This window comes from Pogonomyrmex barbatus, unplaced genomic scaffold, assembly GCF_055798465.1.
Source record: "Pogonomyrmex barbatus isolate J1 unplaced genomic scaffold, ASM5579846v1 scaffold12, whole genome shotgun sequence".
Taxonomy (NCBI): Eukaryota; Metazoa; Arthropoda; class Insecta; order Hymenoptera; family Formicidae; genus Pogonomyrmex; species Pogonomyrmex barbatus.
In genome coordinates, this window is record NW_028297108.1 from 2,316,540 (window position 1) to 2,334,766 (window position 18,227).

The 18,227-nt window shown below is 33.6% G+C and overlaps 1 protein-coding gene across 10 annotated transcripts in view; it reads left to right on the forward strand.

The window, feature by feature from the left end:
* The window catches only part of LOC105426441 (Dpr-interacting protein kappa), a 164,260-nt gene that overhangs the window by 131,990 nt on the left and 14,043 nt on the right, over positions 1–18,227 (forward strand). For all 10 annotated transcript variants that reach the window (XM_089071388.1, XM_089071387.1, XM_089071389.1 and 7 more), the window contains exons 3-5: positions 5,441–5,544; positions 8,520–8,727; positions 8,988–9,143. In XM_089071388.1, the coding sequence (XP_088927514.1) occupies positions 5,441–5,544; positions 8,520–8,727; positions 8,988–9,143 (468 nt within the window). The remainder of the gene's footprint in view (positions 1–5,440; positions 5,545–8,519; positions 8,728–8,987; positions 9,144–18,227) is intronic.

Below are 18,227 nucleotides of genomic sequence, written 5' to 3' on the forward strand. Positions count from 1 at the left end.
GGCTGCTTACAGTCCTGCAAGAGTGTAGAATTTGCAAGGAAATGACTAATAGTATTCTGCTGAGACGGAGATATCTGAAACTTTTTTTTTGCGCGATAAATAGAGATGAGATAAAGAAAGAATTCCTTAATTTATAGAATTTTTTAATATTTCAATGTGAGTTACTCGGCCCCATTCTCCTTCATCAGGTTTCATGTTAAAAGATATGATGGCAAAAGTTAATGACGTTGTTTTTCTTCTTATGTACATCAGTCTCTTTATCTCCTCTTCGTTTACACAATTTTCCTCCTCTCTTTTGAAAAGTTGTAATTACAGTTGATACTTTAGCTTACAAATGTCAGAGAAAAGAGAGTTTATTATCCGAGAGAAAGCAGAGAAATCTGAAGAACTTTGAAATTCCGTGATGTAAATCTGTATGTATTGATGATTAAACAGCAATTATTTCTTGTCTTAATTTTTCAAGCGTGAATTCGTTAAAACAATCTAAGTACAAAGACTCTATCGATCTCTGTATTTAATACAGGAATGTTCACATTGTGTTTACCACTTGGTACATAATACTTGTCATGGAAAGAGGCGGAAGAATAACAATGCTTGCTCTGAGAGGAAACTCATGACTTTCATAAGTCTTTGTGCGTTTTCCGAGCGAGCTACCCGAGCACGAGCTGCAACTTGTTAAAATTCCATCGTGATTTCCGCGCGAAGCTGCGAAGGTAGAAGCACGTTGAAAGAAACGATGCCAGCACTCGGATAATCTCGTGGCACAGATTATTGAGCACGTTTCGCACAGGTCCTTTTTCGTTTACCTCAGTAAACCAATAAACTCTAACTTCATTTCAGGTAAATCCCTACGAGTTTCATGTTCGAACTGTTCGATCGGTGAAGATTTTCTTATCTGAAAAGTTTATCGAAGCGTGCAAATAAATCAACTGGATGTATCGAAACGAATATTTATACTCGAACATTGCTATAAATAATATTTCTTTAATATTTATTTTTAATATTTATACTTGAAAACTATAATAATTTGCTATAATATTTTTTGCATTAATTGCAAAACATTAATCATTATATTGACAATATACAATATTAATTTCTTTTTAATTTATTGCGCTTTATATATTTTATAAATTATATTATGGGTAAGAAAATGAACTTTATATGTTACATATGTAGCTTTTACTTTATTTTACTTTACTTTCAAGTAAAAAAATATATATTTCAATAATAGTTGCTCTGACTATCTCGAAACAGTTTCATCGATAATGAGATTGCGATTACATAAAAAATAGTCTTGTTCTCTCGTCGCGTCTCGCGTTGTAGAAACCTACATTCAACGTGAATTTTATTGAAATAGTTTGCAATAAAAGTTTATTATTCCCAATTGAAGAGGTTTCTACTAGAGGTAGATTCGTATGAACGTCATGTAGCTTTAACCGTTCCTCGAATGTCGCGCATTTTCAAGACAAGGAAAAATTCCCCTGTCCACCCCTTTCTGTCTGCAATAGCACATAGAACAATCGGCAATGTTATCTCGCGTAAGATCTTGCTTGATCGAAATACCTAACGGAAATGGTCGGTCCAACTGTTAACTTCTTTCCATGCGCCTCGACGAAATAGTCTTGCTCGAACTCGCCCCGGTTCGGCTGCAAAATGCAGATATAGCCAGCCAAAAAGCGGAGTGCAGTTTGGAAATGAAATTTCGCGGGAATTTATGATAGTTTGCACAATAAAAGTTACCGTAGCTATCCGCGCAATCGTATCCCATGATAGAACCACGGTATAACATATATATAACGTAATATTCGTTTTACACTCTACATATCGGACTATACGATATGCCATAGGATAAAAATATACGATGGAATAACAAACGCAAATCAGGACGCAGCGTTGTGTAATGTAAATGCAACTGTGTTTAATTCTGAGTCTACCGCAGACGCCGTTCGAATTTATTAAACTTATATGTGTTTTTGAGAATTTATTAAACTTATATATATTTTGTGTAATAAAAGCATATTTTTATCAATGTTTTAATGAATATTTTTTAAAAATATTTTATGTGAAATATTAAAATGCTACATTCTTAATTTATATATGCAAATTTAAAGTTGACGTCTTTCTACAAATCATTATCTGAAATAATTATAAAAATTATAACAAATAATACAATAGATAACACAAAATTTAAAAAATTCTATTTTAAATTTGATTACATAATATTATAATGTAAAACATACATTACATATTTGTTAAAATGTAATTATTATGTTTTACGCTTTAATTATGATAAACAAATTTTTTTATCCACATTATTGAAAATAATCTGTTTAATATAATATCAATAATTTATTTTTGGCAGAAAAAGAATATAAGTAGTGTAAAAGAATTCTGCATTCTGTGGTTTCTTCCTAATCATTGAAAGGTAGCCATTATTGCGTAAGCAGCGGCAATGCTATAATAAAAAGCAAAGAAGCAAACAAAGTGAGGCAGGAACTTAATGAGAAACCATTGAATCACCTTTGGCACCGAAGTCTGCCGCCAAACGCTATTGCGGTTTCCGGCGTGGTTAAAGGTGATGAAGTGTGCTAAGAAAACACCGAAGTGCGCCGTGGAAAAGTAGATAGACAGACGCAGGAGCGGTTGCCTCTGAGGCAAAAAGCGTGACCCTTAATTTCGTTTCTCGTTAAATCATTCTTTAACGAGAAAATAAGGCCGTCTTTGAGTCGGAACTCTTGAAATACAAAGACGCGATTTCCCTGGCGGTATGTAATGTCGAATGAGATGAGACGTGAATATCGCGGATTAAAAGCGACATTCTCTTTGTCGCCATTGTCACTGATAAGATTCTTAATTCTATATAATTTGTAGTCCAATATCTTTCTGGTCTTAAAAAAAAAGACATTAAAAATATTTAAATTCGATCTCATAATGTTCAGCAAGAAACATATGTATAACAATTTGTCATAGACGCGTTTTAAGTTTACGTCGTGAGTAAAGTAACAGGTATTTTAAGATCAAACAATATAGTAAAATAGCTCTTGCCCATTTCGTGGTTATTGTTATCTCTGTTTAGATAATACGCGACTATATGAGAGCTTACGTTAAATACCTATTCCAAAATTGTTCGCAGATACATGCGATGGCAGAAATTCATATTCATTAACTGCGGACTGTTATGCGCGAAATTCACGGTATATCTAGTATGTAATGTATTGTGTCTTTCCAGTGGAGCCGAGTCATGTTATTAAGCGCTCCGTGCCATACCGACACATGGGCTTACCTTAATCAAAGCTTGTTAATCAGTTTGATAACGACTTTCGGAGGACGTGCTTGCGAATTCCAGCAGTTTCACTCGATTCTCACTCTCATTATCATTAACACGTTGAATACTCTGACGGCCATTATGACGATGGCACGTCTCGTTGACGCGCGCGTAAAATTTAACATATTACTGTATCACCGATTAAATTGAGATAACGAACGTATTTATCCAGACTTCTCGATTTTTGTCTCATGGGAAGTTAAAGACGAAAAGTTTAAGAGCTTAAACATTTATTGAATCAACCTGGAATGGCGCATATTTCAATAATGATTATACAAGACATAAGAATTTTAGGCCAGATTAAAAGTTACCAGTCTCATTTTCTCGATGCACAATATAAAAACTCTCATCTCAACTTTGAGAAAGTTAGACCTACAAAACCATTTACTCTGACATTTTACCATCGCAATGAATTTCAAGTTGCTTCAAGAGCGTTATTCGTTTTTTTTTCATTCCCCGCCGTCGTAGGCGCGACAATTAACACTGCGAAGTGTTTTATAATAAAGCACTTGGGGGCGTAATTAACACTGTTCTGTATCCAAGCTGTCGCGCTTAAAAGACCTAAAAGTAACTCAAACTTATCTCGAAGCTTGTCTCTCTGTACTGTCTTTCGCTTTCTTCTTTCTACTGTATTTTCCGCCCCATCCTACTTCCTTCCTTCCATCTTTCTGTTTCCCGTTCTCTTCTTTGTGTCCATAAATAATTCAGATGCTCGAAACGTCGTAAAGACATTAACAAAGGTAAAAGCTTTTAAGGAAGACCGGCCTGAATCCTAAACTCGTTACACTGCTTTAATGATAATAATTCCGCAATCAGGACGCAGTCGGACGATGCATTGTCTAAACATGCGTGCAGGCGTGTCAGCATCAAACGTTTGTAAGTGAATAATAGTCAAAGTGATTAATCAAGTACTTAGCTGCTGATAGGTTTATCTTAATCAAACGCATAATGCGTGGCAGGAAGGAATATTTATTAACCTGGACTAGAGTCAAAGGACCGATGTCAGAATAATCGTTGTTATAACATTTATTTCTTTTATTTGAATATTGAAATATTCTTTTATCTTTGATGTCCTTTTCAATAAAATTATATTACGATATGAATAAAATAAAATGTTAGGGTAAATGTATAATCAACGTTTTTAATAAAATATTTTAAAATAAAAAAAAAAAAAATAAATATTTTAAATTTTTTTGTGAAAAAATTGTTAAATACTTATTATAATAATAATTTTATGAAATTATTAATTAAATAATAATTTTAATTAATAATTTCATAAAATAATTTTAATTTTATAGAAAATAGTTACAGCGCTTTGAAAAAAAATTATTTATTGTAATAATATCACATCGGATTTATTGTTTTATAACTATTATTTTACCTTATAATTATAAAATTACACAGCAATGAGTATTAATCGTTGCAACATAATGCATAAAGAATACAATAAGAATATAAGAAATAATAATTTATTTTTATATATTAATTTATATAATTATTATTTCTTATTAGAATAATAATTTATTTTCTAATTAATGTACGTCTGTTTTAGAGAAAAATTAATACTTGTCCGAGACAACAATAATTTATCAGATTATATAGATTCCGATTGTACAACTAAAGCTATACTAATTCTCTAGTTTACAATATTTTCTATTTCTATTTTCTATTTATTCCATGGGGTGCAATTATGAAAAGAATAACAAATTGCTAATCAGACTTAATTAGTTTACACGATCGTTGAAAATCACAACTTAGGAATCTTAGATTAAATATTTTCCTATGGAGAAATCTCTACATTTCTTATAAGTACAATTATGTATATATCCAGCAGAATTTATAACTATATATGTTTTATTAGATAATAACTGTTTTATATATAATAATAATTTTAAATATAATAATGGTTAAAAATATAATATAAAATATAATATATAATATAAAAAATAAATAGAAATAAATACAAAATAAAGGATAAGCATTATATTATATGCATTATATTATATATAATTGTTGCATTAATTTAACTTTATTATTTTAATAATATTAATATTAATATTATTTTAATAATTTATTATCTTCTGTTATTATAAAACATTTATATTATTGTTGCAGATTCCGATTTACCTCGATTCGCCGAGGAAATCCAAAACGTGACAGTAAGCGTAGGACGTGATGCCCTCTTGGCTTGCGTGGTGGATAATCTACGACATTATAAGGTATTTTAAATTAAACCATTTGTATTATTATTGTATGTATGTCAAATGTCATGTGGAATGTCATTTTTATATAATTCCTGAACAGTCTTTGCGTTAAACCAAACGAAATCATTTGGAAAGATTAATAGGACAACCTTTGATATTATAAGGTAACATGCTTGAAATGAAATTATACGTCTTCGATTCCATTTTACGTGTGTCGGATTTCATATGGAATACCGTTATCGTATAATTATTCGCGTATTCCCCGAGGCGAATTCGAGCAATCGATTGAAACATTTAGAAAAATTGAGGTCGCGTATCTATATCTAACATGGTCGAAAATGTCAGAACTTCTATAAGCATTTTCTTTGGTATTACTACTTTTCCCTCAATTTATATTGTGTAAAATGAGTGCTCAATGAATATAAGATAAAAGACAAACTAAATGAACCATAAAAGAGAGAAAGATTTACTAATACAATTAATTAAAAAATGTAATTAATCTTTTTACTGCAAAAATACATTAATACAAGTTTAATATAATTAAACATACATTAATATAAGTTATATTAATATACATTAATATAAGTTTAAGATAATTAAATATAATATTAATACAATTAAAAATTTAATATAATATAAATGAGAATATAATGCTTCGTTAAAACTTATTTTAGATTTTAAGATAGAAATCTTTTGTGTTTCTATATTTTATTTTTATGCTGTGTATGTAAGATTTTTCTAGAATTTTTTATATTATATAGTATATAAAATTATAAATAGAAAACGATTTTGAAAATAAAATACGATTTTGAATTCTAACATAAATTACGAATTGTTTAAAGCGAACTTAAGAAAACGTTTTCAACATGGCAAATTGCTATTAAGCAAGATTCGAACTTTTCTTGTCTCTTCGTACAAGAAGCGCTTGCACAAATTAAATGAGGATAGTATCTACTGAAATCCCTACGGCATTTATGGTCCGTAGACTGCGAATTGGACGGTCCCAGTTTACATACCCGTTATCAAAGACCTCGCATAATTACTTCATTTTCCTTCAGTTAATTGAGATGACGTAACAATAGGGTACAATTCATTTTGCCGGAGTAGTGACAACACTTACTAGAAATAATGCACCTTGACATAAGCTAATAATAATACATTTCTTCTTTCCAGCAAGATGATCTAAATTAAGTAGAACTTTATAAATTATTCTATATCGTGAGCTAACTGTACTCACGGATTTTAGTTCATCTTATCAAACGAATAAATTAAATTCATTCTCTTAAATTCGTTTCTCTTAAACGCATTTCAGATATTTCGGTACATGTAATATAATCTGCAAGGTATCCGCCACCTGTCTTTTGAAAACTTAATGAGAGATGAAAGATATATGTTCTCGTCGTTCGACGAGCTTTCGTACACTCGGTATTCGCCGTGCATTCCGAGGAGAAAGCATATTTCGCATTCAAAAATTTTCTTCCCAAGACATTTCGATTCCATTACCCATTCATCTTTTTAATCGAAAGCTTTTTCTGTGAAAAGCATCGAGTGCTTTTCTATGTTAAAGTTATGAAATTTTAGGTTTGTAAGTTTTCATATTGAGAATATATATGAATTGTATTTTTTGGGAGAAAATACAGCATAATAAATCTTAATCTAAGAAATAAATTGAATATTGGAAATAAAATTAAAATACATATTAAAATATAAAATATAAAATATAAAATTATTAATATGCTAATAAAAATATGAAAGTTCCTATAATAAACAAATTTATAAATTTTTGATACAAAATTTTATCGTACGTTCTTCTTTTACATTGCTTTAAAGATAGAAAAGACGTTTAGTTATAAAAAATCGCCGTTTCTGTTTTAAAACGTAAAAGTTTCTAAAACGTTTTAAATTCAGATCAGTTTAAATTTAGAATTAATTTTAACATTAAATTGCTTAGCTTTTTTTATGTGTGTACAATTCAATTTTTCACTTTTCATTTAACGATCGTAACAATGTCAGGTTTGGCGTAAACCTTCATCTGTTACGTCAATGAGAATGCGTCAGGAGCTGTGTCAAGATGAGTTATTAAAGCAATATTGTAACGAATACTAGGAAACTTCGTTTGGTATGAGCGTAACGAGTATGCATTCGTGTTTCTTTGCATATAACGCGTAACGTAGCCATGCCTACACGTATAAATACATAAGAGCCGAGTACATATATGGGTGAGAGCTAAAATATTCGCAAGTGAGCTGATCTTTTCCACGAGCGATACTCTCCAGTCGTACTACTACTGGAAACACGAAACATACTTGAGTTGCGCTCGCGGTGGAAATTATACTGCTGTAGAATTCGCGAGACTTCGGGCATGTTTTGCATGCTCAAGAAACCTCTTGCCCGTATCGAAAATTCAACGACGAAAGTGTGTGAGGAGAGACAGGAGGTAGTAGGAAGAGGAACGAATAGTTCTAAGCCTCCATTAGTTTCTCGAGGTCCGTGTAAAGTTTATATAAATTTTACTCAATTATTGGATTAAGCAAGAGAAAGAAATAGACACGATATTTTTAGTAAAATATGTAAAATTATTGGAGTATATATTAGAAATTTTTTTTGCCGCAAATAAAAAAGATATATTGTATATTATACGACTCCCATAAAAGGTACTTTATGGTTGAATATATGTAATATTAAGTAATATCTATAAAGTATGTCGTTTTTCAAAAAAGAGAGATATATAAAAATAAATATATTTTCTAATTGAAATTTCTCAGTTTTCTGATTTTTATTCAGTTTGCAAATGAAAAATTATTTATTTATTATTTATCTTTTATATTATGCACAACATTCAATCTTGTATTTTGGTTCTCATAGTTAAATAGAGATGAGCATAATTGAAAAATTATATATGTCGAACACTTTGATAGCTAAGCAGATAAAAAGAGTATATACTCGTAAAAGTAAAGAGTTTAAGAGATGTGTCTTATTGTTTGTTTCAGGTGGCATGGGTGCGCGTTGATACGCAAACTATACTGTCGATTCACCAGAATGTAATTACTCAAAATCCTCGAATTACATTATCGTACAATGACCATCGGTCATGGTATCTTCATATAAAAGAAGTTCAAGAAGTTGATCGTGGATGGTACATGTGTCAGGTGAACACAGATCCAATGAAGAGTCGTCAGGGTTACGTACAAGTTGTAGGTAAGCGATGTTTTACACACCAAATTTCTCCGAAATACATACATTGCTCATTTGGAATTATTCGTGTATCACGATCTTTCAAAATATTTTATTTTTATCAATATACCTTTTGAATATTCCATCAGCATACCTTTATTATTTAATAGTTTGAACAAATTCGTGTGTTAGCAATCGTAAGTGTGTGTGAAGAATTAAAATTTAGATTAAGCATTAAATCTAATCATTATAAACATAAAATTTGTTTAATTTTTATATTACAGTACCACCATCGATCATTACCAAAGAGACCAGTACTGACATGGTCGTCCGTGAAGCGTCCAACGTTACGTTGACGTGCAAAGCAACCGGATATCCGGAGCCTTACGTCATGTGGCGGCGAGAGGACGGCAAGAACATAAATTATAACGGCGAGAGTGGTGAGTCATAATTAATTCGTAATAATTTTTGAATAGAGATCGGGTAAAGATCATGATTTTCATACTTTAATTTCAGATAGAATAGTCATAACTTTTGTTCCATCAAGAGATGATGTCGATAACAAATCTCGTAAATAAATGATAAATGATTCTAGATCGCTTTTGAATATATATTTCTGTTTAAATATGTTTTATATGAATTAATTATAAGGTTACATTTGTAATCAATGATAATATGATTGAAATGTTAAACACACAAATTTTACAGATAACATAAATCTCTAATTTCAATCAATCGATATGACACAATATTTCAATATTATTATATTGACTAATTTATGAGACATTTTAAGAAACATAAAGTTTGAATTTATATTTTTAGATGAGATTAACAAAAATTTTACATACATACATATGTATATATATATATATATATATATATATATATATATATATAATATATATATTACACACACACACACACACACACACACACACACACACACACACACACACACACACACACACACACACACACACACACACACACACATAAATATAAATGGACAAAATACAGTTCGAAAACAAAACAATACATTAGCTGTTAACTTACAGATAATATCACGATAATTAAATGTAGTGCGTATGTAATGTGAAATATTTTATCAATTTTCCGATATTGAATGCAACTGTATTATGTGTTTATATCAATTAGCGATTACCACTAATTAATGCCATTTTTAGACGTAATTATTCCTTTTATATTTATGGAAAAATGAGGTTGTTATATTATTAGCAATATAATGAGAGATAATGTATTTCTTTTTTGTTTCGTAATACAATTTACACAATGAGAAAATATAATAATTCGAACGGCTACATCTCTAAGCCGGTATCATCCATCTACTAACGGATGCTGTGCTTTAACGATTAATAATTCCTCTCCTGGTCCAACATCAAAATTCGGTCGAGTAAGCCGCGGCCAGAACGCAATTATTCAGGTGCGCGGTATAACCACTGCCAAACCGTACTGTAATGTGTCCAAGAGTACAGTTGCAGTTCACAGCTAGTTTGGAGTTGGGGTCGATATACAGAGATATGTATACGCTTAGTATACAATTTCTTCAATTTCTACGAGTGACGAGTTGTCGCGTGAATTTCTTTTATTTTGCATCGAGTTTTTTAGAACATCCCTTTGTTATTTCTTTTCTTTTCACGAAATAGGATGTAAGCGTAATGGAGCGGTAATCAAAATGATATTTGTATATTCAATAGAGAAAACATGTATATTTGAAGAAACATGTACCGCGCGCGAGTATTTCTCAGATTAAAATATTTATGATGTAATAAATGATAAAAGATTTATTGAATCATGTTAAGAGTTATAGAAAGATTGGCGGTTATCAGACTTCGATATAAATAATGGATCGATGATGGCGCAGCTGCGGCATCCTTTTGTCACTCTAACATGATGAAAATAACCATATTCTATAAGAACATATCCATTTCCTTGAACCTGTCTGGATCGATGCTAATTACCCTCTTAATTACTAATTATGACAAGACTAAAAAATACGAGGTAGGGGATCTGTCGGTCGGGGTGAAAATGCACAGGAAGGCGAGACGTCAAACCGTCTACAGATTCCAGAGGGTTTCCTCAATAAAGGATAAAGGTCGGATTTAATTTCTGCGCGCTAATTTAAATTTTCATTGCCTTCCAGGCATACGTCGAGTGCCGACGCTCAGAGGATCGTCAGATCGTAAACCACCACTCCATACTAAGCCGGTCGTATAAACTGATACTGATAAATATGGATGTTGCGCGTTCTGATATGGAAAAATAGTCGATTACGTAGTGCGATTTACTGATTATCTGATCGCCGCAGTGATGCGCGATTTATTGTGAACCAATAAAACATACAAATTAAAAAGTTCTTGTTATTAATTTCTTACCAATTTAAATACAATTATTAATAAATGTATATAATTGATTTTAATTTTTATTTGTCTGCTATTTTATAATATCTGTCATATTTTATCTATAAATAAGACTAATGATAATTAAAGTGAGATAATTTTAAAAAAAATTTATATAGAAAAAAGACTATTAAGTAATTTTCTTTTTAATTATTATTTTTCTCGCATAGATATGCCACAATAGTTGTTTGCACTAAATTTACGCTGTTACTTAAACGTTTTTCAACTGCAAATACATTATTATAAACTCTGTTGAAATCTATTATACGTTCGAGAAATGTAATGTTAAAAATTAATTAATATGATATTCCGAGAATAAAGAAAAAAAAGATAAGCTCTGATTTAATTGTATTTAATAGTATTTTTAATTGTAAAAAAGATAAATAATAAACGCGTACTGTTTCTATATTGTTAATAAAATTGCATTTTATTTTGTATTTTATAAAATTTATAAAATAGTATTTTTACAATAATTTATCTGCGAACAAATTTTGCGAAATAACAATAATTGCAACTGTTTATTTTTTAATAAACGTTTGTGTTTTTGAGTCATATCATTTATTAATATCGTGAATAATATGTCATAAAAATTTTATTTCTTTTCCATCGAACGAACATTATTATATGATATATTTGAAAGTATAACATTACTTAATTTTATTATAAATGATCATTGCGAAAGTAATATTAGGAACAACCAATAAGGAAAAAAAACATTATTGACATTATAAGTGTTGCATTAATTATATATATTATTTTATAATAAAATGCATATGTAATAAACATTTACTTTTGTAACATATATTTTGTAACATATATTGAATAGAACTTAAAATGATAACCAAAGTTATATAAGATAGCATTTCATAATATGACTGTAAAGGAGAAATAAACTTTTATGTCCGCAAAGCGTAGCGCAAAGAGCATTTGAACATTGGGAGGGTTTAACATCTTTTAAAAGCTTTGAATATTTTATTTATGTCAAGCCATTACACATACATCATCTGCATAAACTGTTTTTTTTTTTCGAAAATGTCTGCTCATATATTTTTCCAGTTTCTTAATTTCTTTTTAAGAACTGCAGTATTTGATTACAGAGAATGAGAACAATTTCTTGTATTTTCTAACATGTTTTTTTTTTTTTTTAGAAACTTTTGAACTCTTGACTTTTTGAACTCTTTTTGTTTTGAAAATTTTATAATTCCTTAAACAATTTCTATTGAATTATACATATACTGCTGAACATTTCTTAATATAAAATCTACTATTTGAACTAATTAATAGTAAATTTTAATCAATTATTACATTATTATATTTAAAATTACTATAAATTACTATAAAATAGAACATAAAGATAAAATTTTGTAACATTAAAAACTTATGTACTTTTTGCTTTTATTAATAATCCTCTTTGGGGATCAATTCTCTCTGCGTATAATTATAGATCTATAAAATTATCATATGCGGATACGAAATCGATATCAATCACGTACACAGGCGCTTTCTGGCGAACCGACGATTCGTCATTTGAGAGAAGCGTCAAATTATCCGCGTAATTGGACGAAATATCGCAGTGGTGAATATGGTCCGCGCTCGAGCCGTACGACCGCGTTACTAACTGATGTGTTGGCCTCTAGGGCATGAGGGACGGGCTAACGCCATTACTTCCCGCCTGATAGCCTCCAGACACCTACCAACCCTCCGAGAAAGTATAGATGGTTGTCGGCTTCTCTTGCTTCTTCTTCGGCCGAAGGTACCTACCCCGGTATACCTATCTGCTCTTTCACCCGCCTCGAGGCGAGTAAACCGAAAAAGAATGGCCAAGAGAGATGAGAAAGCAAATCGAATTTAGCAAAACTATCGCGCGTCGAGATGGCACCGTCGTTGGAAGCGATGGTGGTGGTGCTGGCGGTGGTGGTGATGGCGGTGGTGGTACGAGGCACCTGCAGGTACGAGGGAGATTTACCTCCGGCGGACAGGTACCGGAACTGATCGTGCAGAAGGGCGATGGCGAGAACACGAGAGAAAAGATAAAAGAAAGGCGCGGGCGGGAAATTAGAGCGCCAGCGGGTGGGCGGGGGAGGGCCATGAAGGCCAAATAAACGACGAAGACGGCGGAAACGAATCGTCGCGCCGTTCCTGTCCTTAATACGATCGTTCATAAGAGCGATAATGCGCCGCAATTCAGCGACGTTCGCGAACGTTGTGGCCGAAGTTGAGGACGAAATGGAGCCGGATGCAGCGCGGCCGAGGGAATAGCGAATATTCCGCGAATATTCCGATATCGGAGGGATGAGATTCACCTGCGTGCAAGTCCCTCCTTTTTCACCGAGCAAAAATCCACCTTGCCTCTATAGTTATGGAAACGCGTATACGTCAACACTCGTCGACGCCGTTTCACGCGCTTCGTGCCCGGAAAATGCGATTGGTTTTCTTCCCACTTTTTCGAGATGTACGAGTTCGCCTGGTCCGCTACCTGTCCACTGTGTCCGTGCGCGTTCTTCCATTCCTATCAGCGCCAGCCGGGTGGACAGACCTGATCCTTTTCCCTCTATCTCTCTCGACACGGGAACGACTCTAAACTCGTTTCGGCGCGTATATGTAACGGACGTGTACACACCACGCGCAACGCCATCCACTCGACCATACACACCCACACGATTATCGTGGATCAATGTAGCTGCGCGCCCGTGATTATGTGTGTACACACGAATCCTTGCACATATGTACTGTTCACCGACCGTTAAATGTACATACATGCGAAGTCATGGACTTCCGCGCGCACACGCCTCCTCTCATCCACCTGTTTATATCTACGAAGGAGCAAAGGGTAGATAGGCGGAAAGCGGGAGACACATATACCTCGAGTATTTCCGTCACCGATACTCTCACGAGTCCTGGCAAGACCTTCCCCGTTAATGCGACCACGGCTTGTCGACGCGGTGCCGACATAACGCGATGCGACTGGAAAATCGAAACCGACAACGAGCTGAGTTTCCCGCCGGTGTGTGCCGGGAGACGAACGTACAGGAGAATAGGAGCCGATGTGCATCGAGTATAAAGCACGGCGCAAAGTCGGCTATATCCTCGCACTCATTTCGCGCTCGCACACCCATCGTTCGCCCAGTTCCATGTGCCAGGAGGAACACACGTACACACAACGGCTCGAACCGGTATCGAACGCCCCGATGTCTGTGGTACGCCAATGCTTGCGGTGAAGAGGCACGTTACGTTTTCTCGTTACCGTTTGAGGTTCCTTTGTGCCTTCCAAACCGCTGGTAAAGTCAGCGTGCACGGAGTCAATATTATCTGAGAAATTTCTCGCTGGAAACTGGAATATAATAGCCCCGTCTTTCATCCGCTTTACGCAATGCTGCACTGCAAACGTAATTTGTCTTTCAAACCTCATGACGTCAAGCATCTATGACAATCGATCGTTGATGTTTCCTGAGTCCGCGGTAACGAGCGATTTCTGTGCGTTTTTTGCAAATATTCACGCAATTTGTCTGAAAAATATCTGTCTATAGATAATTATATTCTTTTGAACAAAACTTGTGTAATTTAAAAAAAGTAACCAATATTTGTAGTGTTTACATATAACATTTAATCTGTTATGTATTTAAAATTATTTATGTACGTGTGTGTGTGTGTGCGCGCGCGCGTGTGTGTATGTGTGTGTATGTGTGTGTGTGTGTGTTAAAAATTCTGAAAACTTAAATAGAATTAGTTCTCTTTATATATTTCTTCTTACATAAAATAGAGTCAAGCGTAAAAAAACAAAAAAATAATTTTAATTATTTTATGTAACGCAAGAAAATTGTACATTCAAAAGATAAAAATATCATCACGTCTTCTTTTCCGATATTTTATATGATTCATATAACTGCGTTGCTTGTTATGATCGTTGCTGTTAACACGTCTGTAAAAGCATTTTCGCCACCAGTGCAATAAATATGTAAGAATCACTTACGTACGTCTGGTCCAACATTCGCGGATACATTAGCAGCAATAATCGTTGGCGAGGATTTCGCTTGGAAATGAATGTACCTGGGTTATCTCCCGGTTATAACGCGAAAAAGGGCACTTAAGGCTACGAGAAAGGGGGATGGGATGAAATATCTGCGACCCATCCTTCGCTTATGGGCCGGAATACATCACGTACTAATTCCCAAATAAGTGGCCAACCCTCCACTTCGTCTTCGAGTAAGCTGTTCGCTTATTTTTACGCCGCCGAGAATACGCCGCGGAAAGCGTTATGCAAAGCACGTTCCAGCATCGATGTGAATGGACACTTTAATTTATTTCGAGGTACTTCCGTGCGTGAGCCGCTTTTCTACGCATAGTCGCTATTTAAAACGATGGCAGATGAACCCCAAAAGATTCCACGTCGTTCACAGACAGGTAATGTCCCATGAAAATTTCGTAACATTTTCGCCGGTGTACGCGTTGAAAACTTTAGCAAGTCCAACGATTGAGAGTCAATTTTGCCGAAGTTTAATAACGTTACAGCTAGAACGCTGATCTTTCTAGGTCGACGCAGGCAATATCACGTAGTACATCAAGTACATGTCTATAACTTTAATATATGAACATAATATTCACGTAATATCTGTATGTGACAGATGTCTCTCTCTCTCTTCTCTCTCTCTCTCTCTCTCTCTCTCTCTCTCTCTCTCTCTCTCTCTCTCTCTTTCTCTCTGCATTTTACATTATCCAAACATTAGACAAACATTTAAATTCTCATCATATCATAGCGCTCGAGAGCTTTTGTTGCTGTTTTAAGTTTCTTTCTGATAATTCTTATACATTTTAAATATTTAATTCTTTATATAGACAAATCGACAAATAAAATTGCAGATTAAAAGTATACCTATACATACAGATTTATAACATACACGAAAACAGAAAACAAAAAAATAAAGTGGAAGATATAAAAACAATTAAAAGAAAACCACAAGTCTGTAATGATCTCATTAATGGCATTATTCATAATATGACATGACAGCGCGTGAGCTCACGCGATATAATAATGACATAGTATAATCTTAACTGGCATCGATCGCCACTCTACCGTGAAATAATCAGATCGCCGCAGATTAAATTGAGTCACTTTGATCGCACGGAGAAGCGATAAAATTTGGGCATGCCCGAAAATAATAATTGTCCGCGTTCTCTTTTGTTCGCGGCGCGTCCGCCGTGAAATTCCGCCCGACCAGGCCATATTGCGGTTTCCCATTAAGCCGAAAGTTTTAAAGGTTTCCGCTAAACCGGTAAGCGGGTAGTTTCAACACGCGGCCTGCGGGACTACTTGATTAAAACCCCCTGAAAGTGCGACCCGCCGGGCAGAATCTCCCGGCACTCTGCATTGTTTATGGAACAATAGATAGGTTTGCCGCGCAGCTTGTAGCACGAGGCTGGCTACCAAGGATTCAGCACCCTTTCGCATCGTACTACTGGTCGGGTAACAATTTTATCCCTTTCATCGCTTTCATCTCTGTATCACGTGTATATATGTTGCATTCCCTTTCAACGGCGAAATCTTCAGCTGTGCTGCCGGTGAAATTTAATAACTTGCAATTTTTATTTCGTCCGACGCGAGACTCGTAATTGAAACTCGAGGAAACGCATGAATATGTAAAGATGATAACTGTACGCAATGAGATAAATGTATATTTTAGTACTAAGTGTTATCACACCCAGGATTTAAAATCTATCATTAATTTTAGAAGATAAATTAATCGAATTATAATGAAGTTATGTAAAAGAGAAAAAAAGCGTGAAACATTTTCTTAGAAATAGATCAAATACACGATGTTTAAGATAGTCACATACAATTTGTAGCATCTACTGTATTTGTATTTCTTACTGCAGTTGGGTCAAATGGACGTAAAGTTTCTCACGTCCCACGATGCTTTTAACTTTATTGCAAGAAAAACTTTAAATAAATTTTCCATTGCGATATACGTCGTTTATTTTGCATTTTCTTGAAATATCGAATATCAGTTTAAATTGAATAGTGATGAAAGAAAGCTGAATTTCCATCTTTTTTTTGAATTGTCCTACTTAAAATATAAACGATATGCCAATGAAGATGTATAAGGAACGATAGCTTGAAAGCGTTTCATAAAACTGTCAAGTCATTTTATTATAATTACTTTCTATATCAGTCTCAAGTCTTTTGACTGATTAATATGTGCATCATGTATTTTGAATTGTATGATTGATGTACAATGCATATTGCCTATATATGAGCATGATGGAAAATGGTTTGGTCGATGTAATGAAAATATGCGAAACATTCGCTAGAAATGTCACAGGTGATTTCTATATTCAGATAGAATATGTATGGCATGTGCAATCTATTAAGTGGCGACAGCGAGATAGCGCATAGATCATTCCATCAAATACAGCAGTTTCTCTGCTAATCTGTTTTACACTAGTCTGGCTTGGTGTGCACACACATATAACGCTATCTGTCTATGTAATTACTCTCGAAATGGGGATAAAGAATTCAATAGAAAATACGCATAGTATTATTGTTTACAATATGGATTATGAAGATAATTAAAATCATGTTCTCTTTTTAGACATTAAAGTAAAATAATCAATTAAATCCATCTTTTCATAAAATGATATATTAAAAATTATCGCTTTAATCAATAGTTATCGCAATCTCTCGATTAATCAAATTTCACAGAATAGAAAAAGCGTTTCATTTTTTAAATATTCTGTGTATTTATCATTATTATCATTATCACAAAATAATATTTAATTTACATTTTTGCTTGTGCTGTATATTATTACTATTCTATACGAACGGTGTCAATAATGCGATTATTAATACGCAATTGTCTTTAATGTCTAAGCAGCTCTCATGACAAAGTACTAGTAACTCGCCTTTACTCTGCGCCTTTGTACAGTTTAATCTACCTCCTATCTGCTTTATGTGATCTGCGCCAGTCATATCAAACCAACATGCCAGAAATGAATGCAGCGTAGATGCAAATAGCTCTTCGGGAAGGTGCAAAGTGCTCTTTGTCACACGACATGCAATAAAAGTTTCGACGCATATGCGCATCGCGCGCTTTCAGCGGCCTGTGCTCCGGT